A 27,185-nucleotide genomic window follows, 5' to 3' on the forward strand; every position below is an offset into this window, starting at 1 on the left:
CCGTTTACCGCGAAAACTAATCTCGTTTACGACTGACCACTATCAACAATAGAAATGCACAATTTGTTCCATTGTAAACATCAATACAAATCTAACATTGTGATTATATTTCATTTAAACACTAGTATCAAAACATGGCTGGCTCTAAACGTATACCAATATCCACCTTCGGAACTGCGGTTCCGTAACCTGCGTAAAGGCCATTCCAACCAAGCCATTTGTCTGGCCCGACCCTCGCCCGGGGCAAGGCACACGCTTCCTTACCACTCAACCCACCAGCATTCGGCCCTCACGCGCGTGTCGATCACGTTTACTCCTTTCGCAGTTCGCGGGAATGATCTCATGCGCCGGCTCATAAAGTACAACAAACAATACGAACCCGCCGGCGAATGGATAGTGCACGCGACAGAATGATCTTATGATAAGCTCAAGCCATCATCATCGATCAGCCATCAAGACGGTCATAACACGTCGTTACGGGTCGCCACCTTGAGACGCCACTGGACTGGTTTGAATGCTGCTCGCGTGGCTCATTTGCATTCTCCTGCGATCTACGGACAGTAGCGGAGTATGCACTGTTCTATTGAATCGGTTACCTATAAACATTGGCCACACAGTGCGTTTGGAGGTTAAAACGATCCTCAACGGTAGGAACGAACATTTGATAGGACACACTGGAAGGTAAAGAACGGATAATCACGTGCGCGTTTACGAGAGAACTGCGTTAAGTTAAGCTGGGGACTTTTGGCGCTCTGCCTGTTGCTGCTGATCGTACTCGTCCTTGGACAGCTCGTGCAGTAGCTTGTACTTCTCGGCATCGGTCAGATTGATGTAGCTATTATTCTCCATCAGCTCCTTCTTGATGCTGTACACGAGATCGCACGGCAGCTCGACGTTTTTCTCGTTCTCTATCTGCACCTCAGTCGTGTGCCGCATCTCGACACTGCGCATCGATGCGGTTTCCTCGCGTTCCACAGACCCGGTTTCCGGTTCCTCACGTGGCGCATCTTCCTCATTCGCATCGCATTCGGGTGGCGGGTCAATCGTTTTGAACCCCTGCATTAGCAGCTGCACCGCAGCCGATTCCCTGGGCAGTGCCTGGATGACGGTCTTCAGTAGCTTCGGTGAGACGCCCGCATCCGGTGGGTTACGAATCACCACATCTACGTCCTCGCTGCCCCTAGTGTCAATGCTCTGCTGCGATTCGGCCTTCTCGCGGGCCGCATTCTTCCGCATCAAGCTCTTGGCTCGCTTCTTCAGGATCGCCTGGGCGTTCGGGTAGTACACGATCGCCTCGTTCAGGTCCGACTTGGACAGGACGAACAGGTTCGAGAAACCCTTCGAACGGACGTCGGCCGTCCGGCGATTACCTTCGGCGCCGTTGATGGCCAGCAGGCTGATCTCCCCGAACACGGACCCCTCGTACAGGGTGGCCAGCACGACGTCGTTCCGCGGGCCACCCATCACCTGTACCTGGCCCGTCTTCACTATGTACATTTCCTTACCGACCTCGCCCTTGCGGCACACGAAATCCCCCGGCAAGAAGGTGACCGAGCGCAGCTTCAGGACCAGCTCGCGCAGTAGCGCCTCCTCGCAGTCGGCAAACAGCTGCACCTTGGACAGCGTCTGGATGTGCACCGAGATCGCAATGTCGGTTTTCAGGTTTGCCGGCAACGCGTCCATAATGTGCGTCTCATCCAGACACTTTTGTTGCTCCCAGGTGAACGTAAACCACATTTTCACGCGTCGCTGAAGATCGGTCGGCAGATTGAGACTACGCATGTACTCGAGGGTCTCGTCGACCAACTGTTTGTACTCGGACTTGGAGCGCGTGGCCGTCGCGATGATGTCCCGTATCTGACCGATGAGCAACGCAAACACAAACACCCCCATCAGCCAGGCCGCCGTCATGAACATTAGCTCGCCTTCCTTCTCCGGTTTCGGGTTTTTACCGATCGAAGTGGCCGTTTTCGTGGCGAACGCGAAGCACCGCACATAAGCGTGGCCCTTGTTGTTGAAAACCCACCGATTGGAGCCGAGTCCTTAAACAGAGAGAGAGAGAGAGAGTAGGATCAAGTCGTTGCACCGCGATCACTCAGTCCCCATAGTACCTTGGTACGCGCTGTAAGCGTAGTACGCACAGGCCGTCAGATGGATCATGTAAAGCATGTAGGTCAGCGTTTTGACCACCCGAATCTGGCGAGGAACCGAAAGTGGCGAAGTTAGTCTCGGTCGTAATAACTCCGGACGGGCACTTACAATGTGGGGTGACGAGATGACACGATCGATCAGCTTGAAGAACTCCCAAAAGCTCTGAATCTTGAGGAGTCGCGGTGCTCGGAATACCACGTGCTCCGTTCCGAAGCGCAAGTAAAGCAGATCCAGTGGCACCAACGAGAGTAGATCCATCTGGAATACGGAAGTGATGAGGGGCCCGATTCCGAGCATTCAAGTAGACTCATCGTACCTTAAACTGCAACTTGCGCATGTAGTTCTTGCGCGTCAGGTTCTTGTCTTTCACCCAGAAACCCTCGTACAGATACATCAGCCGGTGCTTAACAAACAGGATGTCTAGCAGATAGATCACGTCCGCACAGATGTCCATCGCGATCCAGTACTTGGTGTTCTCGGGTGTTTGGTAGGGAAACGAGGATCGCAGCGGGATTACCCACGCGTTGTACAGGAACGACAGGGACACGATAAAGAGCCACGCAATGTAGAACTTGCCTTGCGGATCGAGCACTGCGTTGTCATCACGCCGACCACAGCAGGTGATCGGACAGAACAGGAAGTGACTGCAGCGGTTGGTCGTTTCGGTGGCCGACTGGAGTGTAAGTGCCGAATTTTGAATGGTGCGCTCTGACGGGGACAGGGAGAACGGTCAGTACAAGTCCTGCGCGGGCTCGCTGGCCTTTGCCACGACTTACGGTTGATGTTGTGCTTCTGCATTGAGGGTGCCGTCGACGGAGCGCTGGCACTGCTAGACGGTGTCGGAGGAATCTCGAGCTTCCTGCGCATCCGACGGGTACGTTCCGAGAATCGACTGGCCAGATGGCGCAACCGCACCGTGACGAAATCGTTCCCGTTCGTCGGGATCAGTTCCGAGGGACTCCTGCGAAAGAAATAGCGAACAACAATCAGGACACTCATTTGTACAATCCCGCATCTCGCGGAGGCTTACGTAGAGTTACGGCGATCCTCCATCGTTTGATCCAACGGTTCGGGGTCATGTTCCAGCGGGGCCACTGCTTCCTTCCCGGGACTGTCGGGTCCGTTCTGCAGGGCCAATTGACTGATTGAGCCACCGTTAACAACCACTGCCGTCGGTGGCGGAGGTGGTTCATCGTCGCACAGTGATGTCGCGGCCGATTCCGTTACACACAGCTGCAGACTTTCGACGGGCGTATCGACGGAACTGGACCGAGAGTCTCTGGCCGCGAACTGCTTGTAGTGCTCCAGTTTGACAAGCATGTTGCTTTCGTCGTTTATGATCCGCTTCACGAGCTCGTGCGTGCTGCGCAAGTTGGAGACCGCGTTCTCTTCCGCCTCCTGGCAGCCGATTTTGCCGTTCCGAAAGTACAACTTCGATTTGTAGCAACCCTTCGGGCTGAACGACTTGATGCGACGCTTCTGCGTAATGTTCACCTTGTAGGTCGGCGACCGCAGCCCCCGCTTGCCATCCGGTGGCCCGCTCCGGTTGAGGCACTTTTTCGCAGGGCTGCACTTGCTGCGTATCAGCTGGATCGTCCGCTCGGCAGCCTTCCGCTGGCGTTCCCGTAGCGTCATCTGCTCGTCCTGTTCCCGTTCACGGCGCAGTATCTCCTCGGTCACGCTGATGAAGTCCTCCAGTTCGCGTATGTCCTTCGAGATCTCCTCCAGGCTCTTGTGGAGCTTGCCATCATCGCGGCTACCGGTGCGTGCTATGGTTCCACTCGAACCGCCAAGCCAAGCGGGCTGCCCCGAACGGAACCCGAAGCGCACGGGGGAAGGTGATTTCGACGGTGGCCATCCACCGTCCAGCGAGAGAACCGTCTCCGAGCGGGAACGATTTGTTGCGGCCGGTTCGATAGCCCACGACGTTGCCATGGTGCGCGCCTACCCGTCCGAATGGGTACTAAACGACCGAGAAAGAAATTCGATGGCCACCAGCCACTGAATCGTGGCGAAAACCCTACTGGCGACGATAGTGGTGGTCGTAGTAATGTTGCTGTACGGCCATCAAACTAATGATGGACGCTGCGCCCTGGGCACGAGAGGAATATTAATTAGCCTTCACGTAAAGGCCACACGACGACCGACGGGCCGACCGATTACACGTTTCACGCAATGAACAATGTGCGACCAGAAGCCTTCGAATGGAGAAATCGATAAAGCAGCTCCACGCCTGAGTAGTTAAATTTATCCCCGAAAAGGGGTAGACCGATATCCTTGAGCTCTTCCAACCACTCGCTGACTGCACCGTGTTCTGTGGAATGTTACTGGAATTGCATTCGCGTGCGCATGTGTCGCGGATATCCTTTTTGCAGGATGCTTCCGGGGGACGCGGGATCTGAGACGCACGTGGCACTGTTTGTTTACTAATAACAATCCCGCGAATGGGTTTCGGTCGTAAAGAAAGCCGGTTCGCAGGACAAACGGTCGAACGCAGGAAATGGCGGTCAATAGAAAAGGAATGATATTATGTTGGATCTTGATCAAACTCAGCGTACTGAGTCCTAGCTGTGTGACCCTTTTTGCTGTGCTCAGGATAAACGATCGTCACGATCCCGTTAATGCTTAGTCCAATGTTTATGCTACTGCTGCTTAGCGCGCTTCACCCAGAAGATGCAGCTCGGGTGGTCTGCCTTTTCCACAGATACATTGTCTCTCTTAACTTAAGCTGGGGCAGGCAATATTATTTCGCAAGAAAACTGGAAAACATCGATTATTTCGATTTCGATTAAATTGTAAGATCAAAAAACCTATTCATAAAAAAATGTACACACGTTTTCCGGATTGTGACAAACGTTTTCCGGATTTCACCAACCCATTTTTATTTCAAGTATTTGTATTTCAAGTAAATTACATTTAATTGAGTTCAAAATATCACTACATTGTGAGGTAACACGGTCACATGTTTGAATGGCGTGCAAGATTCGTAAAATAGTGGTCAAGGGCCGATGTAATACATTGTTATGATGAGAAGCAAAAATACATTGAGTTTAAAATTAACTTACGTTGAAAATTATGATTTCTTTTGGAATTTGTAGTGCTTTCGGTTGTTGTCCACGTACAGTCTCAACTTTATGTCGAACTCTTTGGCCAGCTCCTCCAGGACGCCGACCTCCCCGTCGCTTAAACCTTCCGGAAGCGACATCATCGTGCACTTCTCGTCGTCGAGAAACGCGCGCATCGCTTGCTTGACCGATTTCGCAAAAGATTGCTCTTCCGCGGTCATGCCCTTCTTTTTCGTGTCCGCCATACCAAACGCTCGCGTCCAAATGTTCCTCATCTCCTTCCTGTGCTTCTCGATGCTTTCGTGCAGGCTTTTCAATTCTTTCCCAATGTTTTCGTCGCGCGGTTCAAGCTTTTGCGCGCGCAGCAGGCACTTGCGCGCTCGATCGTGTTCACCCAGCTTGTGCAAAGCCCTGCCCTCCTGGTAGAGGACCTTCGCCATCTTTTGCACATCGCACAGTGGCCGCAGTTCGTTCACCATGCGACAGGCATCCTTCGGCATGTCCCTACGGTTGAAACACACAGCCAAGCTGGTGTACAGAGCAACGAGCGTCTCCCGTTGCTCCTTCTCTTCCTGCTCATCCTTCATGTGGCAACTCTTCAACGTATCGACTGCCTCGAGGTATTTGTGCGTCGCGCTGGTGATCATGTTGCGCTGGAAGCTATTCTTGGCGTAGGTACGAATCTGTGCGACCTTCTCCTTCACCACGGCGTACGTTCGGCGCTCCTCCTCGTCCAGCTTGGCCAACGCATCGGCATCGCCCGCATCCACGCAGCTTATCAGCTTGATCACGAACAAGCCGTCCGCTTTGGCAGGAATCCGGGGCTGACAGCCCAACTCGCCGAACAGCAATTGGTAGGCGATGAGAAATTGTGCCTCCTCGCCGACACACATCGTCTGCACGGCCTGCTCCAACCCGGGCAGGACCGGGCATTTGCCGACCGTAAATTTGTACGGCGCACTCCGGAGCGTCGTCGAGTCGAATGGCTTTTTTTCGTTCTCGAAAAACGCATTGTAATCGATGGTGACCGTGACGTTGCCCGTGATCGGTTCACCGACGCCCCGCCTTGCGATACGTTTGTATATCATATCGGACACCGGAACCATTGTCGCACGCAATTCCTCGAAGCTGCGATCCCATGGCGCCAGCATCTCCTTGTAGCGCTCCTCTTCATCGCCCGAACTGCCGTAATCGTCGTCCAGGAACAGATCGTCTCCAGTGGCATCGTTTTGGAAGTCGGCATCGAGGGAAAACTCCGTGCCACCGTTGAGCAGCTCGCTTCGCCATCGTAAGGAAACGGAACGGAATATAATACTTCGCAAACTCCTTTGCAACGCCCGCAAGCTTACCTTATGCTAATTGGGGTTTTTAGCGGATTACCCATCGTCGAAAGTATGAGCGCACGTTGTAGCAGGATGTAACTTGTTTCGTGGGGAAATTGCGTGCTGAATGGCGGGCTGCGGATGCGGCTGTCAGTTGCGTTGGTTGACAGTTGGGTTTCTCGTGCTGTCAGCAGTCAGCGGTTTTTACAGTGCTGCCCACTTTCAGCGCATCGGCGAACGTGCTCCATACGCTGCCTTTTTCGAAGAAGGTAAATTAGTTTGAGTATCTCTTTTAAGTTACTTCCCCCGTGTTCTTCGACTTTACTTCATTAACTATCATTTGCTTACTCTTCGTGCGACTTCCCCGGGCCTCTGATAAGGCCAGTGCGTCAATCCCGTTCGATTCCTGTTTGATCGATAACAACGACGCGCCCGGCCGGCAACACATGTTTCGGAACTTGCTGGGACAACTTTCACCAATCGTTCGCAATAACAAACCGGTGCTTGGAATCCATCGCAATCGGAGGCTGATCGTGCATAGGAACGTATCTTCAGCCAGCACAATGTCTCTGGAAGCGGCGAAGCGTTCTGCCGCGTACAAGGCGGTTGATGAATACGTTAAGGACGACACGGTGGTCGGTGTCGGCTCGGGATCGACGGTCGTGTACGCGGTGCTCCGTATCGCTGAGCGCGTGAAAGCCGAAGGGTTGAAGCTGATCTGCGTACCCACCAGCTTCCAGGCCCGCCAGCTTATCATCGAAAACGGGCTCGTCCTGGGCGATCTGGAGAGTAATCCGCAGCTGGATTGTGCCATCGACGGTGCCGACGAGGTGGACGCGCAGATGGTGCTGATAAAGGGTGGCGGCGGTTGTTTGTTGCAGGTGAGTGACCGCTGTTCGTTTCGAGGGAAGCCGGTGTTGTTAATTCGCTTGGTTGTAGGAAAAGATTGTGGCATCCTGTGCCGATCGGTTCGTGGTGATTGCAGACTACACAAAGGATTCCACCAGGCTGGGCCAACAGTATCACAAGGGCATTCCGATCGAGGTCGTACCGATGGCGTACGTGCCGATCCGAGACCGGATCGGTGCCACTTTCGGTGGCAGTCTCAAACTGCGGATGGCCGTCGCTAAGGCAGGACCCGTCGTAACGGACAACGGGAACTTCATTCTGGACTGGCACTTTGAGGATGACAGGGACCACAACTGGGACGATGTGAACCGCGAAATCATGATGATCCCGGGTGTGGTCGAGACGGGCCTCTTTGTCGGGATGGCCACGAAGGCGTACTTTGGACAGAACAATGGAACGGTGACGGAGCGTAGTGTTTGAGGGCTGGTGCACCCGAAAAAAGTGAGATTTGGTTTTTCTTTTTACTTTTGTCTTTATTATCCTCCTAAGCACTGAACGGAACGGGGAGATCGTAATAAATAGAAATTAAACGATGGAACGCGAGAAGGTATCGTACAAAAGGGTTACTGGCCAATGCAGCAGAGAGCCGTCGAGTGCCTAGAATGACTTTTTGTTGCGCTCCGGTAGCAGCGTTTCCTTCGCGTAGCTGAACAGCGACAACAGTCCCGCCTTTTTCCGGCTCGAGAAGTAGTTTGTGACTACATCGTCATTGCCACCGAGCAGGTGCGTCCGTTCGTTGCTCGTCGGCAGCACATTGTCGTTGGCGGAAAGGGACACGAACAGTGCGAACGGTACCAGCCAGAGGCAGAGCGTAAAGTACGCCATTACCTCCGTGAACGCGTGATACTGCGTTTGAAAGTACACGAACGCCAGATAGTGGTTCACCAGCAGCAATATCACAGCGCCGAGAAACGCGGGCGACAGGAACCGCACGTAGGGAAAGTCGGATAGAATAAAAACGTGCAGTAGCTGGCCGCCGAGCCCGCACAGCACCATCGACCAGGGGAAGCTTTCGGTGAAGATGAACAGCACGTAGAGTGTGGCCGTACCGAGCACCATCCAGCTGATCACCTTCTTCGCGATGACCGTGTACTCTTCCACCAGTTCCGCCAGGTAGTAGAGGCCAGCGGCTGTAAGAGGCAGGTGCCAGAGCGATGCGAAAAACAGAAAATGGATTTAGTCATACTTTAGCACTGAACCCGTTTGTTATGGCCACCTTCCAAACGATTACCCTTGAGACTATTTACGTACCGATCGAGACGGTTATGAAGCTTATTTGCACCAAAAGTGAAACGTAGCTGAGCAGCCCGAGGAAGGACATTGTGAAGGAAGTTTCGGCTCACTCTGGATGCAGCAGGATTTCTGAGGCCGATCGCGAGGACAACGATGGCACAGGATGAAGCACTGTTCCGGAAACCTTCACCGTTGCTAGTGCATCGTTTCGATGACGCGTTTCGTGGCAATCGGCAGCCGCAAAGTGGTACGGTAATGAAATTCTGGTCTTTTAGCCACTTCGTACGCCAGCAAGGAGTACATTAGCCAGCACATTAGCACTTCAGACAAACGAATCCTCCGTAGTGCTGTGACAGAGAGTTGTCATCAAAACATTGCGCCCTTTGGGAACGAGTACTTTTGAGCGAACAACAAGGTAAACAAATGAAATGGGCCGTGAAGTTTCAGAATCGTCCTGTTCTCGCCGGCAGCAGGATGGAAAGTTTCAAGTCTCTAAACTGGTCCGTAAAGATATTGTATTGGTGATCCATAAATCTCATGCCTCTGTCTGTATTCTTAAAGGTCCAGGAACACGCCAATTCCGGTGGCGTTGCTGCACGAACACTTCTCGGTGGATTACAGCCTTTTTCCGGATGATATTTTTAATCTCCATATCGACGAAATCGACCCGATTCATCGGATCGAAAACACGTTCAACGACCCGATCTGTGCCATCGAAATGCCGATCGATCCTCGGACGGGTAAAACGGTGACGCAACTAACGGTGGACGCTACGGCACCGATGGCGTTTTTCGACGCATTCCCCTCCGGATCATCTCTGCCCCATGAAGCCCATCAGCACTGTTTGGGCGTGTTGCATCAAATCAACATGCGACTACTGGGGCCCGCGAAAAACAGCAGAAACTACAAACGGTACACGAAACTAATGACGGCTCTTGAATCCGAACGGGAGCTGTTCAATAACTTTGTTCGTAACCATTTCGTGACGAATCTTCTGTGGCGGTTGAAAGCCATTCCACCGGAGCTGAACGCACTCGTGGTCGATCTTTGGCGATACAAGGTAGATCGGTGGCAGCGGCAACAAGCAAATGAAGTCGGTGCTCAGTACCACCTCAAGGCGGCCATTGCCTACATCGGGTACACCACGGACCACAATGACCCCGTAGAGCTGGCACCGGTTGGTGAGGACGCCCTTGAAACCGGTGCCGTTCGGTGTCTACGTTACGAAGACGTAGTCCGCTCTGCTACACTGCTGCGGTCCCAGCGCGTGTTGGAGCAGTTTCGTGACGAATCGTGTAAGCTAATCGATCGACGTCGAGCTGATGATCGGCTAACCGTGGAAACGATACTGGAGCATCAACCGGACGTGTCGATTGTCCTGTCGGCCAGTGCCTTTGGCCTGCTACTGAACGAATCACGCGTTAGGGGCGAGCAGTGGACTATACCGTTTCGGATAGCGACAGTGGCCGGCCGTAGAGTGTTCCTGGTGGAAAGTAAGCTGCCGCCACTCAAGTTATCCACATACGACCGCAACGCCAAGGGACACCGTATGTTAGTGAAGAGCTACATCAAGTTTCTTCAAACCGACCAAACTGTAGCGGATGGAGCGAGCTTTCCAAAGTCTCTCCCCTCCGAGGAGCAGCCATTCAGAGCGGTCCCGTTCGATGAATACATGCAAAGGATGGCGAGCAAGATGTCCACCAAAGGCAGTGCATTGCGTGAGAACCGGTTCTATCAGCTGTGGAAACTGAAAGAGAAACAAGACGAACACTTCCTGCTTATCGCCTTCCGACAGGATTGCTACGAATCACTGCGGAAGTTGCGCCTGTTCATGAACATCTCCGTGAAGCTGGAACATCAGCCGGAATTCGGTGCGGAACAGATGACGAAGGTGGAACTGCTGCGCGAATGGACCCGCCAGCTATTGCGCCCAAACTCCAAAACGCTCCGATTGCGCATAAATACCCTTAATCACACCGTCATTTCACACCACTATCTGGAGCTGCGCGATATCGAAGAGGAGCTGTTGCGCCTGTATGGAATCAACCCGCACCATCTGATCACCAGTGTTTGGTGTACGCTGCGCCTTATACAAAACTTTCCTCCGGGAGAGTACATTCTGCAGCGTGATGATTACAGCGCACAGGGTTTGTCGGTGTACGCGCGAGCGGACAGCAAGCCGGCGGAGAACGGTATAGTGATCGATCTCGCGAAGCGTATGGCCGCGATCGACTACGATATCCCACCGCTGGAACAGTACGAATGGATACCGATCGACAAATGTTTTATCACGCAGTTGCACCGCGAAAACATGCTCCTGCCATGCACTTTTCCACACTGGCGCAGGGCGCGACAGTTGGAGTCACGCAAGAAACATAAGGTGCGGGCCAAACTTCCGAATCCGGTCGTTCGGAAGAAAAGTGGAAAAACTAGTGCGGCAAAGGCCCTAAGAAAAGCGAAACGCAAGGTGGTCAAGCAGAAACAACGGGAACAGTTGATGATGCAGGAAAACTTGCAGAAATCGCTCGATCAGTACGCACCATACGAAGGACCGTCCAAGGGAGCGCAACAGCCGGTTGAGAGAACTGTCCCGGCCAAGAGTGCGACGAACGAGGCGGTGCCTTCGCTGAAGGACACTGCTTCGACTCAGTCTATCGACTACGGCGCTTACTTGCAGCAAGTCGCAAAGTACGGCGACCAATAAAGTGTTTTCGTCTAGCTGTTTTTCCGAATTTTTGTATAAACTGTAAATGGCCTATAACATGTTCTTATCACAAACAGTTTTGGTTTACGACTAGCACAATGGAATTTGTGTAGCTTCCCATGAAAGGGGAAAACGGATGCATTTTGTTCTGCATGATAATTAGCTTTCTACGGAGCTCCGTGTGACTCTCTGCGTCCAATATACGTTGTCTTCCACCAGTGCTGATCCAGTTCGTAGTCCTGCGATTTCCACCGAAAGTGTGTCGGTGGTTGATCCTCGCCGTTGCGGAAGGTAAAATAGTTGCTCACTTCGATCGCCAACTTCGAGCGCACCAATCCGATCGATCCGTAGCGTTCCGGGGCCGGGTGATAGACGCGACCGCTGGCAGGAAACATGCAAATCCTATCCGGTTGCCACGGGACACTCAGCTTATCGCTAGCATGTGCGTACGCCAGCCGTTCGCATTCACCTGCAATGAACCACTGGGAAGATTGCGACGTTATCAGAAGGACACCGTAACTTACCTTCGCCTGGTACGATGTGCGTGAAAACAATAGGAAGATCGTCGCACCGGATGTAGTTGCGTTCACGGCCGCAAACGGAGAGGAACGGAAACTCGTCCCCGTACCGATCGGAATCGTTCAGTTTGAGACGATTGAAGAAGAATTCCAAAAACTGTTTCTCCTTGAAGCAGGAGGTGAAATTTTTAATCCTGGCATCGTCCAGGAAGAGCTGGGCAGAAATTTGTCCCAATTAGTGTTCGTCACCTAAAGCAGAAATCCATGCTTACCATTCCCTCGTGGTCGATATAGTAAAAATATTCACGCACTTTCGGTGCCGGTGATTGTCCTTGGACGTAGCTGGCCCGACGAACTCCATAGGTCGGTGGGGAAAACAGCAATCTCCGTAGCAACATCTCATTCGGCGCGACGCACAATGATAACCATTGTAAACAAACAGATCGACGATTACGATTTATTACGAACCGGTCTCTGGGCAGCCATTCCCGAAGGACATCGCAGCCGGCGCCGCAAATGTCATCGGCTTCGCGAGTTGCATCGTTCGTCGCGGCTTGCAATACACCAAATAACCGCCACTTTCGGGTGATTGTTGAGCAACAAACGCTAATAATTTCTTCTGCTGTGCATTTAGTCGTGTGCTTGGTTTTATGAACCTTTTTCGGGCCCACTTGCGCCATGGCCGTAGCAATCAACCATGTGATGCTGGAAAAGCTTCGTGAGTATGCTATTTATTTATTATTTATTATTTATATTTATTTATTCATTTATTTACAGTTCACGACATCCAGGAAATACGGGTCCGGACGCTGCACGATATCGAGAACAAACTTAAACGGGCACTCTGGGAAAACGTTGAGGTGTGCTTCAACGCAGCGTCCCTGTTCAAAAATCTCATCCGCTGGTTTGGACAGAACCCGATCTGCGAGGAGGTTACAGTGCTGGAATTGATGTCGCTTCTCCTGACAGTCAGTAGCAAACTTTGTCTGCACATGAAGATGCTTTTTAACGCCGTTTCAATCGATTTCCCCCCCACAGAGCAAGTATGGAGCGGACATCGTACAGTATTTTACCGTCGAGCGGATTGCGAAGGAGTTGAACAAAATCCGTTACCTCATCGGAACCACCGTGGAGTATGACGAGCTGGTGGAGAATCTTATCAAGCAAGTGCGCAACTTTAAAGCGGTTCCCTCGGCAACGGCCGCGAGTGATAAAAGCGTTACCGACGTTGCCCACAGTTTGGGAAGCTTAAAGCTCGACACCATCGATCTTACGGAATCTTCGCACGGCCGCGTCGAGGAACGGATTACCCGTTCAGAGGAGGATCCAACGTTCTACACTGCGTGCTGGGAAGTGCCTACTCCGAATGTAGCCAGTGTTTTGCAGTGTTTCAACGATTCTCTGCGGGAGGCTACCGATGCGGATGACCCAAACCTACAGCACGCCCTGAGCTACCTCGGTCCATACATCCAGGACTATCCGGCGGAGTTTTTTCTTCAACCACCGTACATTTTCCTTTCACTGCTGCGGTTGGTGCACGATCGAAAAGTGCCCGTCCGTAAAGCGTTCACAATGCTACTACAGTTGGTCTATTCGCTCGAGGGGCGAGTTCGGGAGAAGAAACTCACCGTAATGCACATGCCCAACGACAATGGGGCAACGGGAGAAACGGGCCGCTGCCCGGCCGACATTCGCAAAGTACAGATATCGGTGGGCGCATTCGTTTATGAGCTGTTCCAGCTGGGAATTGAATTGTCCAAAGAACTCGCCACCGATCTCGACATGGGCTCGTCAAATATGATCTTCGCGGTGCTGTATCGATTGACGGAGCTCTTGGATGAGGATGACCATTTCCCTGCTCACCGATACGTGGAGTTGCGTCGCGAGATGGGTTACCTGATCAAGCACTACCGGCAGGAGTGGGAATCGAACACGACCAGTGTGTCCGCTCGCCTTCGCTATTTGATCAGTTTGCAAGTTATGCTCAACGTGGTAGACGCTGGGCCCAAGATCGAGAACGAGAACCTGGTGCAACAAACCGGCGCCCAGCCAATCTACAATCCTGCCGATTACGCGACGATGAACTCAACCGGGCACCGCCAAGCGCTGGAGGAAACGGACAGCTGTTGGACGAACGAGTTGCACCTGGCCCGGTTGGACTATCCGATGCAGATCGCTTGCCCGGAGCTGTACACCGAGCTGTGGGTTGAAGGGTTTTCCGAGGTCAACCAAACCCTCTGCACACTGGCCTTGGTCAGGGAGTACTTGAAACCGGCGGTAGAAATGCTGCGCAATGGTCCGGGCATGGACGAGCTAACCAATGCCGAGATACTGAACCGGGGACTATATGCAATTAAGACGCTCCACTTGCATCGATCGACCGATTTGGTACGTGTGCTCATGATTGCCGTCGGCAGGTAAGTTCACATGAAATGGCAAATAAATGGCGAAGCATAAATCACCGTATTCACCGTCACATTTGCAGCTGCTTCATGACCGAAGACGAAGCTACTCGCGAGGCAATGGAATCCGTTACGCTGCGTCTTTTGGCCCACGGAGACGAGGAGATACGATGGTAAGGCATTTTCCCCGGGGAGGCACTTTAACGAGATGCCCGTTCATTTCTGACCTATTCACATTACAGTGAAGCATACGATCTGTGCACGGGTATGATGAAGGAATTCGTGGGCCAGCTCGACGAGGATTCGATCATGACGCGCCGAAGCCTGTTCTCCAAAACCGCCCCCAAACTACGATCGCTCGGTATCCCACTGTCCCTCGAGATCGTTACTGAGATCACCTGCTTCGGGTATCCTAGCAGCAACACGAAGGTAATGGCAAAGTCTTCTCCCGCTCACGTTCCGGTTTTAATCGGATCCGATCCGCCTCCAGATCCGTCGGTGTGCTGAGACAATGCTACTGCTCCTATGCAACTCGCGAGCATTTTTGCGCGAGAAGTGGACGGACGTGCAGGAGCTATTGCTGCCGATTGCACCTCTGCTGCAGGCCGCCACGATCGGGGCCACCGATACGACGCTGCGCAAAGCCGTGATGGGGCTGTTCCATCCGGACTGTGAGCTCCCGTTGCTCAACGTACTGCAGGGAAACCTGCGGATGCTGTTTCACGAGGACGGCAAGGTCCGGGAGGAAGCCCTCACGCGCGTCCTCTTTCTGCTCAGTTCGACCGGGCAGGCGGGCCGATTCGTGCCACGTATCGAGCACATCAGCGACACCATTCCGAGTGGGGTGTGTTTGCTAAAGATGCCTTATGACATCGGCAAGCATCAGGTGTCGGACGTTTACGAGGTGAGTGCGGTCCGACCGCTGCTCGATACGCTCGAACAGGAGGAATGTGATCCGGGACTGCGCCGGAGTGCTCTTGTCCAGCTAAACGCCATGGCGCAAGATCCACTGCTGTGCGGGCTCATTCACAATGCATCCGGCTGGCCAATGGTGCTGAAGGCGCTCTATAACGCACTCCACTCCGATCACCAGCAGCGGATCGATTACCCGGATGCCGCCATCCCCGCCATCGGCATCCTGACGAAGCTCTGCTTTACCGTCACCAGCTTCCGCCGGTTTCTCGGCACCAACGAAACGGCCTACGAGCTGATCGTACGTTCCCTGCTCGCATTCCACCACATGCCCGTGTTCCGGGTCGAATGTTGCGCCCTGCTCTATCTGCTCCTGTTTGCCGACTACACCTTCGGTGCGGGGCGCATGATTTCACTGCCCAGTCTGTGCCAATCCGGTTCGTTCCGTACCCCGTTCGTGTGCGCGTTTCACTGGCGCTTCAGCCCTTTCCGGGAGGTGAGCCCTCTGGAGGAACTGATGGTCGGCCGAACACCCTCGACTGATGACGCACGCGAGGGAGAGAGTATTCTGCGTCTCGAAGCCGATACTTTGGAGCCGTCGGAGACACTAGAAAACAACATCGGCGAACGGCAAGCGGTGCTTCAGTTCATACGCTTCGCATTTGCCGATCTCTGGTTCGATGGGATTGACAACATGCTGGCTCAACTATCAAGCGATCGGCGAGCAGCATGCGCCAGTGCCGGACATCAGGAGGAGCACCTTGCTCCAATCGTGTATCGCAGCGACGGAAAGGAGGCCGAAAACCGGTTAGCACTGCGGTTTGATAGTGTCCTTCGACTGACGAAGCAGGATGTGCAGCTGCTGAAGGTGACGCACATTAGTTCGCGTTTTCGGAAGAACCTGCGAGCGATCGTTGCGGCCAAATCACACGCGGATGTGTTCGGTGCGTTGGCCACGTTCGAGGGCAACCTGCTGCTTCCGATACCGCTGAAAAGTTACTCCTCGGAGCAGGTGATTCGAGCGCTGACTCGCTTCGTTGTCGCACCACCGTCCACCAGCATCGATCAGCAGCTACTGAGCGAGGTCATCACCTTGATTGGCGGTTTGATCGAGTTGCACAACACACGGATACTGGACTGGGTGCTAGAGTTGCTGGCGAATGAGGCGAACATTTTCCTGCTTCTTCTCCGTTCGGACGATTGCAGCATCGATCTCTACTCCAGCGTAATCAATCTGCTGCGTATCGTACTGTTGATGAGCAACCGTGGTGCCGACAAGAAGGACCACCGGAAGATCTGTTGGACGGTGGATCTCGTTCGCACCGTCCACCAGCTGCTCGAGGCGGGCCTGCTCAAGTGTGAACTTGTGCGCATAATTCCCCTGCTCGAACTGATTCGCCTGTTGGTCGAACAACTCGATCGCGAGCGCATCGGAGCGATCGACGATTTGATTGGGAAACTGCTACTCTACATCCTCCACGTCCGTTCCACGAGCTACACCGGTTCCACGATCGTACGAATGTGTCTGCTGACGATTGCCGACCTGCTCGAGCCCTTGCCGACCGGCGTGAAGATGCAGTGGGGCACATCCTCAGTGAAAACGGTGTCCACACAGTGCAGTCACAGTAGCGTCCTGGTGAGGGCCTGTGCCTGGAACGTGCTGGCCAAGATTGCTCGTACGGTGGACGGAGCAAGTGCGATCGTGCGCGACTGTGCATATCTGCCCGGGGGTATACATGCCAGCTGCCTGAGTACACTGCTCGACCCCCACGAAGCGTGTCTGGTGAAGGAGTCCGCCGCGGGTCTGCTGATCAGTCTGCTGTCCCATCGCGATGGTAAGGAGGATCAGCTGCACGCTTCCGTGCAACCGGTCGATGCTCGAGCGACCAAAGCAAGTGCCATCGACCCGGAGGATTCTCTCCGAATGGTGTGCCTTCTGTTGAGGAAGTCACGCTTCTTCGAGGAATCGGTCCGCTCCCTGGAGCACTTTACGGCTCGCGAAACGCTAGACGTACTGGGGGAGTGCGATGCGGTAACGCTCGTCACACCCGAACTGGCCAAGACCTATGCCCTGATCTACCGTGCGCTGGTGGAGCTAATGCCGACGTCGTTCATTCCGATGGTACGCGAAAAGGGCTGCCTGCAGGGTTTGGTGGACTGCGTCGCTAAGGTACCACTGAAACCGACCCGCAACGCCCTGCTGATGGTGGCCGAAGTGTGCAGTCTGCTGGTGCAGTGTATGGACAGTGCGAACCGGAACCTCGTGGCTGAATTGCTAACGCTCAATCAGGCATTCATCGGCGGTATCACCTACCTGCTCGATCCGACCGTCTACGAGGACTTCGAGGATGAGGATGAGGGCGTCGAAGGTGGCGTTCTACAGTGCACCACTAGTGCCATCATGCGACTGGTTTCTCACGTTTTGAGAACGTGCGCCGGCAATAGTCTTATCAACTGCGTGCTCGCTCATCTCGACGTGAAACCGATCGTGTGGACCATCGCGAACGGCATCCGGAGCGGTGTCAAAGGTATAGGGACCTACCGACAAACCTGATGGGACATGATTAACTCACAATTGTTTCTCCTCACTTTCCCGTAGCGTATCAAATTACGTGCCTCGAATATATGCTGGTGATTGCCCTCATGTCAAGGATCAATCCAGCAGTAGCTCCCGAATTCCCAAGCTTCATGGCAATCCTGGACAGTGCCGATATGATGCGCACCGACTCCCCGCGTGAGCATTCCATCGACTCCGAGGACGACTCTGGGGACGAAAACATCGATCCGAATCAGCCACGGAGGCACCAGAAAACGGCCGGCAAAGCGACACCCGCCGATAGGCCCGCTCCGTCCGAGGCGACGGTGGCCAGCAACAGTGGGACGGGCGTAATTTTTACCGCCATCCTCGAACAGTTTGAGACGTTGTCTTTACACGAGGAAGCCGGTAGGTCGTTGACGAATGCGATGCACAAACGGACGCTCTTCCCGGCGGTCCTGATGTTGCTGCAGTATTCGCCCCAATGTCGCCGCGTGGCCTGGGAGCGTAATTTGCTGGCCATGATCGTCGATCGGTTTAACACCATCTACGAGGACGTGCTGGGAAAGCTGAGCTGCCCGGAATTTGTCCGCCGATACGGGGAAGCCAAGAAACGGCCCATCGTTGAGGAGCTATCGATGCAGATCGGGATGCTGGCGTACTGGTTCCGTGCCCCGGCCGATGTGGCGCAACTGCAGCCAGACCACATCGCGCAGCTGTGCAGGATTGTGCTACAGTTTTGGCCTTGGCTCAGCAACAACCACGATCTGGAGTTAAACTTCGTGCGGGCGCTGGCCTTTTTGACCGAGGCATCGATTATGGTCTGCAAAGCGTTGGTCGCTCCGGTGACCGGGTTCCCGCACAGCATCCTCAAGCTGCTCATCGTCACGGTCACCAGCGAAACGGGGCGCGTGAAAGGTCCGAAGCACTGCCTGCGGTTACTCAAGTTTGCGTTGCGCGTGCTGGGTAACTGCTGTTCCTGCCACGAGGGCCGCAGCACGATCGGCAAGCTGAACGTGATCGACAACATTAGCAAGCTGCACCCGAGCGTGACGAAGCTGAAAGATCCGTGGCCCGAGGTGACGCGCCTGTGGCTCGAGTTTTGGGCGATCTACACCTGCTACAGTGACATCAGTGAAGTGCGGTAAGGTCCCCGTCCTCGGAGCGCGCTTCTTCGCTCTCTTTCTAATAATTCTTGCCGTCCTCTCGTAGACACCTGACCGTCCTCGGGGCGCTGGTTCGCAAGTCTAACTCCACACTGCGCCTTCTGTCGATGTCGATCGTGCGCAACCTCACGTTCGTCCCTGCCAACCGGTCCGCGCTGTTGGCATCGGCGGACTACATGTTTATACTGCAGAGTGCCCTCCAGCAAACGAGCCACCCGGAGGAGCAGCTGGTCGGAGCGGTCGCGGTGTGGAAACTGATTGCCAACAGTCACAAGGGACGGGTCGCGGTGAAGAGCAGCCCGCTGGTGCGCATGTGTGGCGCTCTGTGGAAACACTACGCCCTGAAGGATGTCGCCCGGGCGGACAGTACGGGGTGCCGCACGACCGAAGAACTGTGGAACGTACTGGCCACGGTGCGCCGCATCTTGGAGGATGCATGATCAGGTGGCGAACGATATACTCCGCCTTTGTCTGAAGCCTAGAGATTCGTGAAAAATGAACGTGCCGTGTGTTCAGATGTTTCTAAATAAATCGTATCGTTTAACGGTAGAAAAGTAGCGGAGCTAGTATCGATTCCGACGAGGCACTCCGAAATAACCCTGCTTCCCTCGGTCGGCTACTGTTTTACGGATTCGATTTATTTTCGCATTTTTCCCTCTCCGATTCCGGGGTCTGTACAGTAACTACTAGTGACACTTCGTGGATCTCCACTCTACGATTACATCGATCGCTTTGAATACAGCTTCTCCTGTTCTTTCTTCTTAGACTGTGGCGATACGCGACTACAGCCTCCAGGCGATCAGGGCCGCCAGCAGGATGGTGAGGATAAGGTTCACCGTCATGATGGCGGCGCGGCCACCTTGTCCACCGGGAGCGAGCGTCGTCGGCGCAGCGGCACTCTGGCAGTCCTCGATGTTCTCGAACAGCCGGATGTAGTTCTGCACCGCCGTTCCCAACTCCGCGTGCTGCGGTGACACCAGACCGAGGGCCGAATCTTCGAACAGCAGATTTTTCACTCCACCGAAGATGTTGTACATCCGGAAGTCCGGGTCGTTCTGGAGGTACTGGTCGAGCGAGCTGAGCGCGTGGATCACGTTGTCGGACTTTTGCCAATGCCGGCGCACCACAATCTCACCGTCGACGATCGTCGTCAGGTAGCACTCCTCGTCCACGGTGAACCCGGTGTAGGTGGCCAGTGTTCCGTTGCGGCACAACACCCGGTAGTTGCTCTCGTTCATCGACAGCGCCTTGGCGTGGTCGGCCAGATTCTGGGCCTCGATGATGGCCACTTCGCCCGCCTCCTGTAAACAGCGCAGAGCACCACGCGTTCCGTAGTACCGGTTTGCATCGCTGGCCGAGCACAGCAGGTTACGATCGACCGTTGCCTCAACGTTAATGTTCTGCCGCAGTGCTGGATCAATACCATCGACGATCGGTCCTTCTCCATCGACTCCATCGACGGGCACGGCTTCCACATCGTCCGACGATCGGCTCAACGGTACCGGCGTCTCAGCGTACCGGCACAGGGCGCACAGGTTGTCGGAGTTTTCTCCCTCCGGATCGTGCATTATGTCACGCGAACCCGGAGCACATGATTCCACGAAGAAATCACTCATCAGTCGGCCGTAGTTACACTCGTTGCGATCGAAAATGCCTCGCGATCGACCGATGTTGATGAACGCGATCGAAGCTACGTGGATGGAAAGGGGAAAGTCAGAACGACCGCGTGCCGGCACCGGAAGCGCTCGGAAAGGGAACTTACCGATACCACCAAACTCCGGGAAGCAGGCCTTCGAGTTGCGCAGCTTCTCGAACCGATCGAAGCCACTGTTCTCGCGCACCAACACCACGACCCGGGAGTACTTCTCCTTGTCCGTCTCCTGGTACAGGGCGGCGCTCAGGTTGAATCGACGCGCCAGGTAACCGTAGTTGGAGTCGATGCCCGCGAAGTCAGCCCGATCACCGGCGATCTCGCTCAGGCAGGAGATCCGGTTCGTGATGGGATTGTTGCACTGCAGATTCGGTAACACGCCGGACGTTAAGGCGGCCCTCGCCAGCACGTCACATTTGTCCTTCTCTTCGAGCGACGTCGTACACCAACGGCCGGTCGTACCGCAAAGATCGGACGCCACTGGCATCGGACGGTGTGGCCGGATGAAGTCGATCGGTGCCTGGATCGAGCTACCGCTAGTCAATCGATCTGTGCTGTGGCGCGTCAGGATGTCGATGATGGCCGATTCCCACTGGGCAGGCGAGCCTGCCACCTTGGCCAGCCACACGTCGATCAGCGACGAGACTTGCACCGCTTTCGTCGACGCCGCCATCACGCTGGCCCACGGTTGTGTTAGCCAGACGCAGGCGGCTCCACTGACCGGCTGCAGGGTACCGTCTTGGCAGAGGTATGAAAAGTCGTTCGCAATCATGGTCCGTTCGGAGAAGAATCGCTGAATCTCCACCACGGAGGCGTACACGACGTCGCCGTCCCGCTCGAGACATTGCAGGGCCGCCTGGTGGGCACCGATGGCGTTATCGTACGAACACGAGGTCCTATTCGGGCACATCGCGCACAGACTGGAGTACTTGTCCTCTGCGAATGGAGAAAGCGAAAGGAGTGAAGAACCGTGACCGTATGACGGATGGCACGCCGTGCCACTAGAACTCACTCAGACTGGCATCCTCTTTGGGTATCTGGGACCATAGGCCAGGGCGACAGGATTGTCCGAAGAACTTCGACAGCCCGGCGGCTTCGATTTCGGTCGCCGTGTGGAGGTTGTCATCGCACGGTGTCGGTACGACAAGCCGTTCGAAGTGCTTCAGGACCCGCTCGGTCCAGCGCTGTGTCCGGCCATACTGCAATCCGGGGTGGCAGTAACGGAGTCCGCTCAGCCCATTCAGCCCACCGGTGTGACGGCTCCTTACCACGACCGCAGCCTGGAAGTCGTGCAATTCATTGCTTCGCTCGGCATTGCGTACCTCCTTAACGACGGTCAGTCCTTCCCAGCCAAGGCTCGCCACGAGCAGGGCACTTTCGGCCGAAAACACACCGAAATCGGCCGTTCCGTTGCGGATACGCTGCGCACACTCGACACTGTCCTGCACCGAAACGCACACCACACCGGACTGGCCGCGCTGTAGCTGCTCGCACTCGGCCAGGTACCGCGAGATGGCACACACACGCTCTGTGGGCGAAGCAAGAAAGGTACTACTGTAGGGGCGGCCTCCAAGGTACCAGAGTTCATACACGGTCCTACGGTCCGGCAACCGAAGGTTTATCTTATCTCTAGCGGCCACGGGTTACGCAAGGAGGAATTGTAACGTACATCTTCCTCTTTTTTCTTTGAACCCTCAAGACACGGATCGGTTACGAGTTCCGAAAACCTGACGCGCGTGTGGGCTTCGAAAGCGCACACACCTTCGGAACGGTTTTCTGATGGCGCGAAAGTATTCAACAATTAAGTCCAAATCGCGGGCGCGGTATCGATTGCTCGGTGTTAAGCGGACCATATCACCCGAGGGCTGGAGCTGAAGTGCGCCGAATTGTTTGCTCGGCTTATCGCCGTCGATACAGCGCTGTTGATAAGGTCTGCGGCAACCCGAATGCAGTCACCTTGTTGGGTCCCCTCTTTTCGGCGGGGATGATGTTTGCCGTATGAAACCACTTTTGGGAAACGGTTGGACATTGCAAACATAACCACAACTCAACATTATGGAGGGAAGTTAAAGGAAGGCTCCGCAATTGGAAGGTAATGCCAACAACTCGAGCAGCATTTGCTGTTTGCAAATTGTTCGCTAGCCTTTACCGTGACTTAATTGAAACACTCCCGATTACTGCCCAACCCAGCAACTGGCTGCTATCTGCTGCTTATCACTCCAGACAGCTCCCTATCGGTTGACTAATCAAATTCGCCAAAGTACACAGACCATTTTGGGACCCAAAATGGAGAACTCGCACCGCTACACGAAAGAAGTTGAAAGCATCATTCCCATCATGAGTACCATAAATCGATCGTGAATTCTTATTCAGTTTCATGTTAAAATCTTGCCAAGTAAACTCTATGGTCCACACGTGGTCATCAGCCGCGCGTCATAAAACTGGGCTACTAAATGTCGGCCAGCTCAGCTGCTGAATCGGGAGCTATCTCACCCGGCCAACCTCAAGTGGATTGTGCGTTCGGTGAGCTCACCCACCGGACAATGCTTAGGCTTGTGTGCGTCACCGTGACGTGTACCGGCCATGGGTGAGTAACTTGGCGGTGGTTTCAAAAACCTTGTGAAAAGATCACTCCCCTGACTTGTAACATTTTATGGGCCATGCCAATGTTTGTCACCGTGTCTCCGCAGTGGCCTTCGCCATGTAAATCACCGCCAAAAGTGCGTGCGTTCAGCCTGGCCGTCATAAACCTGGCCTCGAAATGATAAGCTGAGGACCGGGGCAAACGATAAAATGATCGTCACGAGTTGCGAGCCATCTCAAGGTGTGCGATCTAACCTCACATTTGCACACGGATCTAGGCCGTTTTGAAGGAGGAGATTCGAAGTAATATTCAGGTTGCAGGATCCCTGTCCCGTGTGGAGATAGCTACCGTAACCTAATCCATTACCTTGCTGCTGCTGGCCGTTGGAAAAGCCACAGAGGGCCACCAGCGCCAGCGCCAGTACTACTGCCATGCCACCAGCTTTCGGCATCGCTCACTAACAATTCGTTGGCCGTTTTCCCGGAAACGGTGCCACTCGATTTTCACTCGATTTCACTGAGATTTCACTGCTGCCCACGGTTCGGAATGGCGAACTATCTAAACCATTGAAAGCCACACCTAGTCACTCAAAACTCCCGCGATGCCGTTACCGTGAAGTGTCGCACGGAACTGATCGCCACCGGGGACGGATGAACGCGCCCGACTGTGTCCCGGCCCAGCCCCGGGTGTGGAACGAATTTGTCCGTTATCATCGCTCGCACACCATCAACACCACGGCCCGGTGATAAGATAAAATGTTCGCATAAAATCACCCACTGATACCGATTTATTCAACATTAGCCAAAGGGTGAACGGATCACACTATTCTAGGGCAGGCCCGTGCGCCCCATCGTGGTCTGTGATTCAGATGAAGCTTTCGAAACCGTTGACTCGTCAGATGCGTACCTAGAAACCGCGATCCCTTTATTGGCCCTTTGGACCGCACCGATTGCCGATTATTACTCACGCACCGGGCAAACAAAGATGGGCGCGGTGTCGTCGGGCTCTTCCGGCCACACGATTGCAGACAATGTTTACCAACGGGCAACAGGCCGTGTCCTGAATGCAGAGCGGAACTCTGAGTGCACTGTACTTTGTACTTTGGTTAGGGGTGCTATACAAGTCAATCAGTTATCAAAACATTGACACAATGTTGGTTTTTGTAAGAACTAATTTAAAAGAAATATATGGGTCAAGAGACAAAATTCTCTGGAACAAATTCGTTCTGGTTTGGTCAGGATAACTATTTTTATTATTACTGTAACCCGCGATAAATACTGAATCCGAAATTGATCTTTATGATCCTCGTGGAGTTTGGCCATATCAACGTCAAGCTCCACATCATGAATCACGCACCAGTTTGGCTTTTGTGACTAATCTTCTTTTTTTCCTTCAATTATAGGATTTGGAAAATGATCAAAAAGGTAAGGTTTGCCATCCCTGCAACCGAGCGAGCACGTGGTCCGCACCGAACGCGCCATATCACCACGTTCGGCTTTCGTCCGTCCCGTCCACTTTGTTTACTAACCACTAACCCTCCGGCTGTGACGTCAGGCCGCCGGCATGTTGCTGTGGCGCATGCTCAAAATTTTCCCGCGCTCTTCACATTCGTGTCCATTGAAACTCGCGAAGGCGACCCGGCTTTCCGGCTGGGACCGGCTGGGGTGGTGACCGTACCACGGATGCCATCACATCCTGAACGGCCACAGCACCACCAGCAGAGCAGTTAGTAAACACGCCGTGCGGAGCCAACATCTCAGTAGCCTTCGAACCGCGTTCGGTGTCGGTTGAGGTTTCAAACGGATGCTGACGGGCCGCGAGGATAGTGCAACCCTTTGGCGTGATCTTCCTGGGACCGGGAAAAGTTTTAAATGTAAAGTTACATTTTTTTAAACTAATTTTAAGCAAAGTGACGCTGGGGATGTTGAATTTACCAATTAACAAGTGCGAAACGTGCCAGACGCAGTGCAAACGCTTACGGGGTGTGGTGCTGTGAATTTGTACCGCAAACAGGAGCCGTCAAAAAGGTGTAAATTAGATTCAACCAACCCGGCTTGATTGGAGGCTACTTTGTCGCGGTAGGTTGCAACTTTAGCGACACGTGTTGATACTGTAATGTGCTAAAAAAAGCATAAATTATTTGAAACCGTGTTCAGCTGGCCATTAATCAATGCACCGAGCATGCCAGTCGAATAAAGTGTGAACGTGCTGTATCCGAGTGATCGTTGGACTACGTCAGTGGAAGCGATCAAAAGGGGGATGTGTTTGAATGTGCGATTGATTTCCATCATAGCATGCATATGTGCTTACTCTATGATATGCCGCATCCGTTTTTTTATGTGATCTAAGTGCTAAAATTCAGAATACACAAACCACCGACCGGCCGGCCGGGTTCGCGTTCGGGTTAATCGATCGAAGCCAGATCGATGAATTTTGCTGCCCTGCCTGTCTGCTACTGGGTCGCGATGTTTACCTTCAGGTTTTACGAGTGGCAAGTGTGCGTTTTGCCTCCCATGTGTGGCCGGCAGTGCGTTTAGTGCGAGTGCGGTTTCGCGTCGAGTAAGCACCGCGGTGGTGCCGTCAGTGTAAACTGTTTGGATAAGCAGCGCCACGGAAAAAAAGGAATTTACATTTTTTTTACTCTCCTCACCAGAAGCGAGCTTCGTCCAACGCCGACACCCAAGTCTGGCGCCGAGATTTTTGGCATCCGCCTGTTTTTTTTATTCGGAGCACCACGCGTGCCGCCAGAAAAGCTGTAGATTAATAATTTGTTAAAAATAGCCGGAAGTGGTCGCTGTAAACATAAAGTATTTCCGTTCGGTTTCGCGAGTGAGTGCTAAACTGTGAAACGTTTCCCCCCACCGTCGATCGTAATATGGCAGCCAGTGATCGCTACGCTATCGATTTATGAACCCCACACCTTGCGAGGCGGTACGATCGATCGTTAGGCCACATGAGACATTCGATGGTGAGTATGCGTCCGAAATAAAATAATTTACTCAACTTTCGGCCTCCAGCCAAGCGGCGACAATCACAATTTATTTACCGCGACAAAGTGTTGTGTCGGCACGGAGAAGAAAATTCATTAAAAGTTCATCATGATCAGCTTCGCGTCGTTGGGGTTTCGTGTGCTCTCTCTCTCTCTCCCCGGCAAATCCTAACCGAGAGTCTTGCCATCAATAAACAGGATTTGTGGTATCGTAAAGTTTGTGGTGTGGATCCTGCCTACACAGGGACGGCGCGATTATGCTCCGTAGGTTCCACGGGCGGCTCAATGCTCGATGTTCGTGTGAGCGGTTGATTCGGAGAAATGTTTTCTCGCCTCAGCGCCACCAATTCAAATTGGCGCGTTTTCGTGGCGTCAATCCTGGGCCTGGGTCTTCCCGGGAAACGTTAATTTGTCTACCGGCGTTGCGTAGTACATTACATACGGCGGCAACGATTGTGGGATAACTTTTCACGAGTCAAATCACCACGTTAGCCCGGAGCTAAATCCGGTTCTTGGTGGCTGGTGGGAACAAATGAATGAAACACAGATAAATGCTACCCGACCGTACTTTACAAATTAACACACCAAAAATAGACATAATTTTCCACCGTTGCGCGTCCTGTTCCGCACATTTATCTCGGCACATTTGTTTGGACAGATATTTATGGCACTTACCGGGGCCGAACCAAGTTTGCTAATTTTTGTATCTCGTTCCCCCTCATTCAATCTTTGGCTCCGACAGCACTCCTGACAGCTGAAGAAGCAATCACGCGGCAAGCAATAGGCACAGCCAAACAAACAAACACTTGGCCGATAACCGCGCATCTCACGTTGCCGGGAACGATTAACGCGGGTCGTTATCGCGAGCCAGAATATTATATCTGATGCGTGGTTTTGCATATTACGCTTTTCACGTGTCAGATTGGGTTTTCCAGACCTCGCAGACAGACGGGCAAACAGATCACCCACCACGCGGAGGTGTGTATACCATTTAGACGTCGTAATGATGGGTGGGTGAAAATGTCTTCATTATGGGCGTGCGG

The 27,185-nt window shown here is 53.6% G+C and overlaps 8 protein-coding genes across 10 annotated transcripts; 3 read left to right on the forward strand and 5 right to left on the reverse strand.

Annotated features, from left to right (window-relative positions):
• Positions 1-57: 57 nt before the first annotated feature.
• On the reverse strand, positions 58-4,086 carry LOC131216371 (cyclic nucleotide-gated cation channel beta-3). Its single transcript, XM_058210849.1, has 6 exons — positions 3,182-4,086; positions 2,928-3,112; positions 2,468-2,859; positions 2,260-2,409; positions 2,112-2,196; positions 58-2,042 (listed from the first exon to the last, which is right to left on the reverse strand). Exons 1-6 carry the CDS (start codon positions 4,084-4,086, stop codon positions 730-732), a joined length of 3,030 nt encoding a protein of 1,009 aa, XP_058066832.1. The 3' UTR covers positions 58-729.
• Positions 1,560-8,297, forward strand: LOC131216839 (ribose-5-phosphate isomerase). Of its 3 annotated transcripts, none has more exons than XM_058211427.1 (3): positions 1,560-1,575; positions 7,094-7,419; positions 7,478-8,297. In XM_058211427.1, exons 2-3 carry the CDS (start codon positions 7,102-7,104, stop codon positions 7,865-7,867), a joined length of 708 nt encoding a protein of 235 aa, XP_058067410.1. In that variant the 5' UTR covers positions 1,560-1,575; positions 7,094-7,101; the 3' UTR covers positions 7,868-8,297. The 3 variants fall into 3 exon arrangements, with proteins under 3 accessions (XP_058067410.1, XP_058067408.1, XP_058067409.1); XM_058211425.1 differs by lacking the exon at positions 1,560-1,575 and adding an exon at positions 6,725-6,807 and having other exon boundaries at positions 6,919-7,419; XM_058211426.1 differs by lacking the exon at positions 1,560-1,575 and adding an exon at positions 6,782-6,807 and having other exon boundaries at positions 6,924-7,419.
• On the reverse strand, positions 5,024-6,653 carry LOC131216838 (inactive peptidyl-prolyl cis-trans isomerase shutdown-like). The gene is made up of 2 exons (XM_058211424.1): positions 6,566-6,653; positions 5,024-6,494 (listed from the first exon to the last, which is right to left on the reverse strand). The coding sequence occupies exons 1-2, from the start codon at positions 6,598-6,600 to the stop codon at positions 5,225-5,227; spliced, it is 1,305 nt and encodes a 434-aa protein (XP_058067407.1). The 5' UTR covers positions 6,601-6,653; the 3' UTR covers positions 5,024-5,224.
• Positions 7,906-8,996, reverse strand: LOC131206354 (protein TEX261). Its single transcript, XM_058198878.1, has 2 exons — positions 8,699-8,996; positions 7,906-8,577 (listed from the first exon to the last, which is right to left on the reverse strand). Exons 1-2 carry the CDS (start codon positions 8,766-8,768, stop codon positions 8,045-8,047), a joined length of 603 nt encoding a protein of 200 aa, XP_058054861.1. The 5' UTR covers positions 8,769-8,996; the 3' UTR covers positions 7,906-8,044.
• A 133-nt stretch (positions 8,997-9,129) lies between these two features.
• LOC131216399 (uncharacterized) lies at positions 9,130-11,384 on the forward strand. Its single transcript, XM_058210885.1, has 2 exons — positions 9,130-9,180; positions 9,242-11,384. Exons 1-2 carry the CDS (start codon positions 9,155-9,157, stop codon positions 11,382-11,384), a joined length of 2,169 nt encoding a protein of 722 aa, XP_058066868.1. The 5' UTR covers positions 9,130-9,154.
• Positions 11,385-11,408: 24 nt separating this feature from the next.
• On the reverse strand, positions 11,409-12,310 carry LOC131216541 (UPF0598 protein CG30010). Its single transcript, XM_058211056.1, has 3 exons — positions 12,175-12,310; positions 11,909-12,116; positions 11,409-11,853 (listed from the first exon to the last, which is right to left on the reverse strand). The coding sequence occupies exons 1-3, from the start codon at positions 12,298-12,300 to the stop codon at positions 11,552-11,554; spliced, it is 636 nt and encodes a 211-aa protein (XP_058067039.1). The 5' UTR covers positions 12,301-12,310; the 3' UTR covers positions 11,409-11,551.
• A 270-nt stretch (positions 12,311-12,580) lies between these two features.
• On the forward strand, positions 12,581-19,377 carry LOC131216410 (protein rotatin homolog). The gene is made up of 8 exons (XM_058210896.1): positions 12,581-12,620; positions 12,680-12,870; positions 12,941-14,319; positions 14,388-14,477; positions 14,547-14,733; positions 14,795-17,744; positions 17,816-18,896; positions 18,965-19,377. The coding sequence occupies exons 1-8, from the start codon at positions 12,581-12,583 to the stop codon at positions 19,356-19,358; spliced, it is 6,312 nt and encodes a 2,103-aa protein (XP_058066879.1). The 3' UTR covers positions 19,359-19,377.
• A 164-nt stretch (positions 19,378-19,541) lies between these two features.
• LOC131216665 (transferrin-like) lies at positions 19,542-23,734 on the reverse strand. Its single transcript, XM_058211221.1, has 4 exons — positions 23,520-23,734; positions 21,582-22,097; positions 20,681-21,505; positions 19,542-20,608 (listed from the first exon to the last, which is right to left on the reverse strand). Exons 1-4 carry the CDS (start codon positions 23,602-23,604, stop codon positions 19,701-19,703), a joined length of 2,334 nt encoding a protein of 777 aa, XP_058067204.1. The 5' UTR covers positions 23,605-23,734; the 3' UTR covers positions 19,542-19,700.
• Positions 23,735-27,185: the final 3,451 nt, after the last annotated feature.

Source organism: Anopheles bellator, chromosome 1 (genome assembly GCF_943735745.2).
Source record: "Anopheles bellator chromosome 1, idAnoBellAS_SP24_06.2, whole genome shotgun sequence".
NCBI lineage: Eukaryota > Metazoa > Arthropoda > Insecta > Diptera > Culicidae > Anopheles > Anopheles bellator.

Bases quoted from the DNA above. Each gene is read 5' to 3' on its own strand.
- LOC131216371 (XM_058210849.1), bottom strand. From the start codon at position 4,086: ATGGCAACGTCGTGGGCTATCGAACCGGCCGCAACAAATCGTTCCCGC. The intron at 3,113-3,181 runs GTAAGCCTCCGC...TTTCTTTCGCAG, and splicing joins GAGGATCGCCGTAACTCTAC to GAGTCCCTCGGAACTGATCC. The intron at 2,197-2,259 runs GTAAGTGCCCGT...GTTCCTCGCCAG, and splicing joins TCATCTCGTCACCCCACATT to ATTCGGGTGGTCAAAACGCT.
- LOC131216838 (XM_058211424.1), bottom strand. From the start codon at position 6,600: ATGGGTAATCCGCTAAAAACCCCAATTAGCATAAG. The intron at 6,495-6,565 runs GTAAGCTTGCGG...ACGATGGCGAAG, and splicing joins AAAACCCCAATTAGCATAAG to CGAGCTGCTCAACGGTGGCA.
- LOC131216839 (XM_058211425.1), top strand. From the start codon at position 6,985: ATGTTTCGGAACTTGCTGGGACAACTTTCACCAATCGTTCGCAATAAC. The intron at 7,420-7,477 runs GTGAGTGACCGC...GCTTGGTTGTAG, and splicing joins GCGGCGGTTGTTTGTTGCAG to GAAAAGATTGTGGCATCCTG.
- LOC131206354 (XM_058198878.1), bottom strand. From the start codon at position 8,768: ATGTCCTTCCTCGGGCTGCTCAGCTACGTTTCACTTTTGGTGCAAATA. The intron at 8,578-8,698 runs GTACGTAAATAG...TGCCTCTTACAG, and splicing joins CTTCATAACCGTCTCGATCG to CCGCTGGCCTCTACTACCTG.
- LOC131216399 (XM_058210885.1), top strand. From the start codon at position 9,155: ATGGAAAGTTTCAAGTCTCTAAACTG. The intron at 9,181-9,241 runs GTCCGTAAAGAT...GTATTCTTAAAG, and splicing joins AGTTTCAAGTCTCTAAACTG to GTCCAGGAACACGCCAATTC.
- LOC131216541 (XM_058211056.1), bottom strand. From the start codon at position 12,300: ATGTTGCTACGGAGATTGCTGTTTTCCCCACCGACCTATGGAGTTCGT. The intron at 12,117-12,174 runs GTAAGCATGGAT...ATTTCTGCCCAG, and splicing joins ATATCGACCACGAGGGAATG to CTCTTCCTGGACGATGCCAG. The intron at 11,854-11,908 runs GTAAGTTACGGT...GGTTCATTGCAG, and splicing joins GCACATCGTACCAGGCGAAG to GTGAATGCGAACGGCTGGCG.
- LOC131216410 (XM_058210896.1), top strand. From the start codon at position 12,581: ATGGCCGTAGCAATCAACCATGTGATGCTGGAAAAGCTTC. The intron at 14,320-14,387 runs GTAAGTTCACAT...TCACATTTGCAG, and splicing joins CTCATGATTGCCGTCGGCAG to CTGCTTCATGACCGAAGACG. The intron at 18,897-18,964 runs GTAAGGTCCCCG...GTCCTCTCGTAG, and splicing joins AGTGACATCAGTGAAGTGCG to ACACCTGACCGTCCTCGGGG.
- LOC131216665 (XM_058211221.1), bottom strand. From the start codon at position 23,604: ATGCCGAAAGCTGGTGGCATGGCAGTAGTACTGGCGCTGGCGCTGGTG. The intron at 21,506-21,581 runs GTGAGTTCTAGT...CTCCATTCGCAG, and splicing joins CAAAGAGGATGCCAGTCTGA to AGGACAAGTACTCCAGTCTG. The intron at 20,609-20,680 runs GTAAGTTCCCTT...CCATCCACGTAG, and splicing joins CCCGGAGTTTGGTGGTATCG to CTTCGATCGCGTTCATCAAC.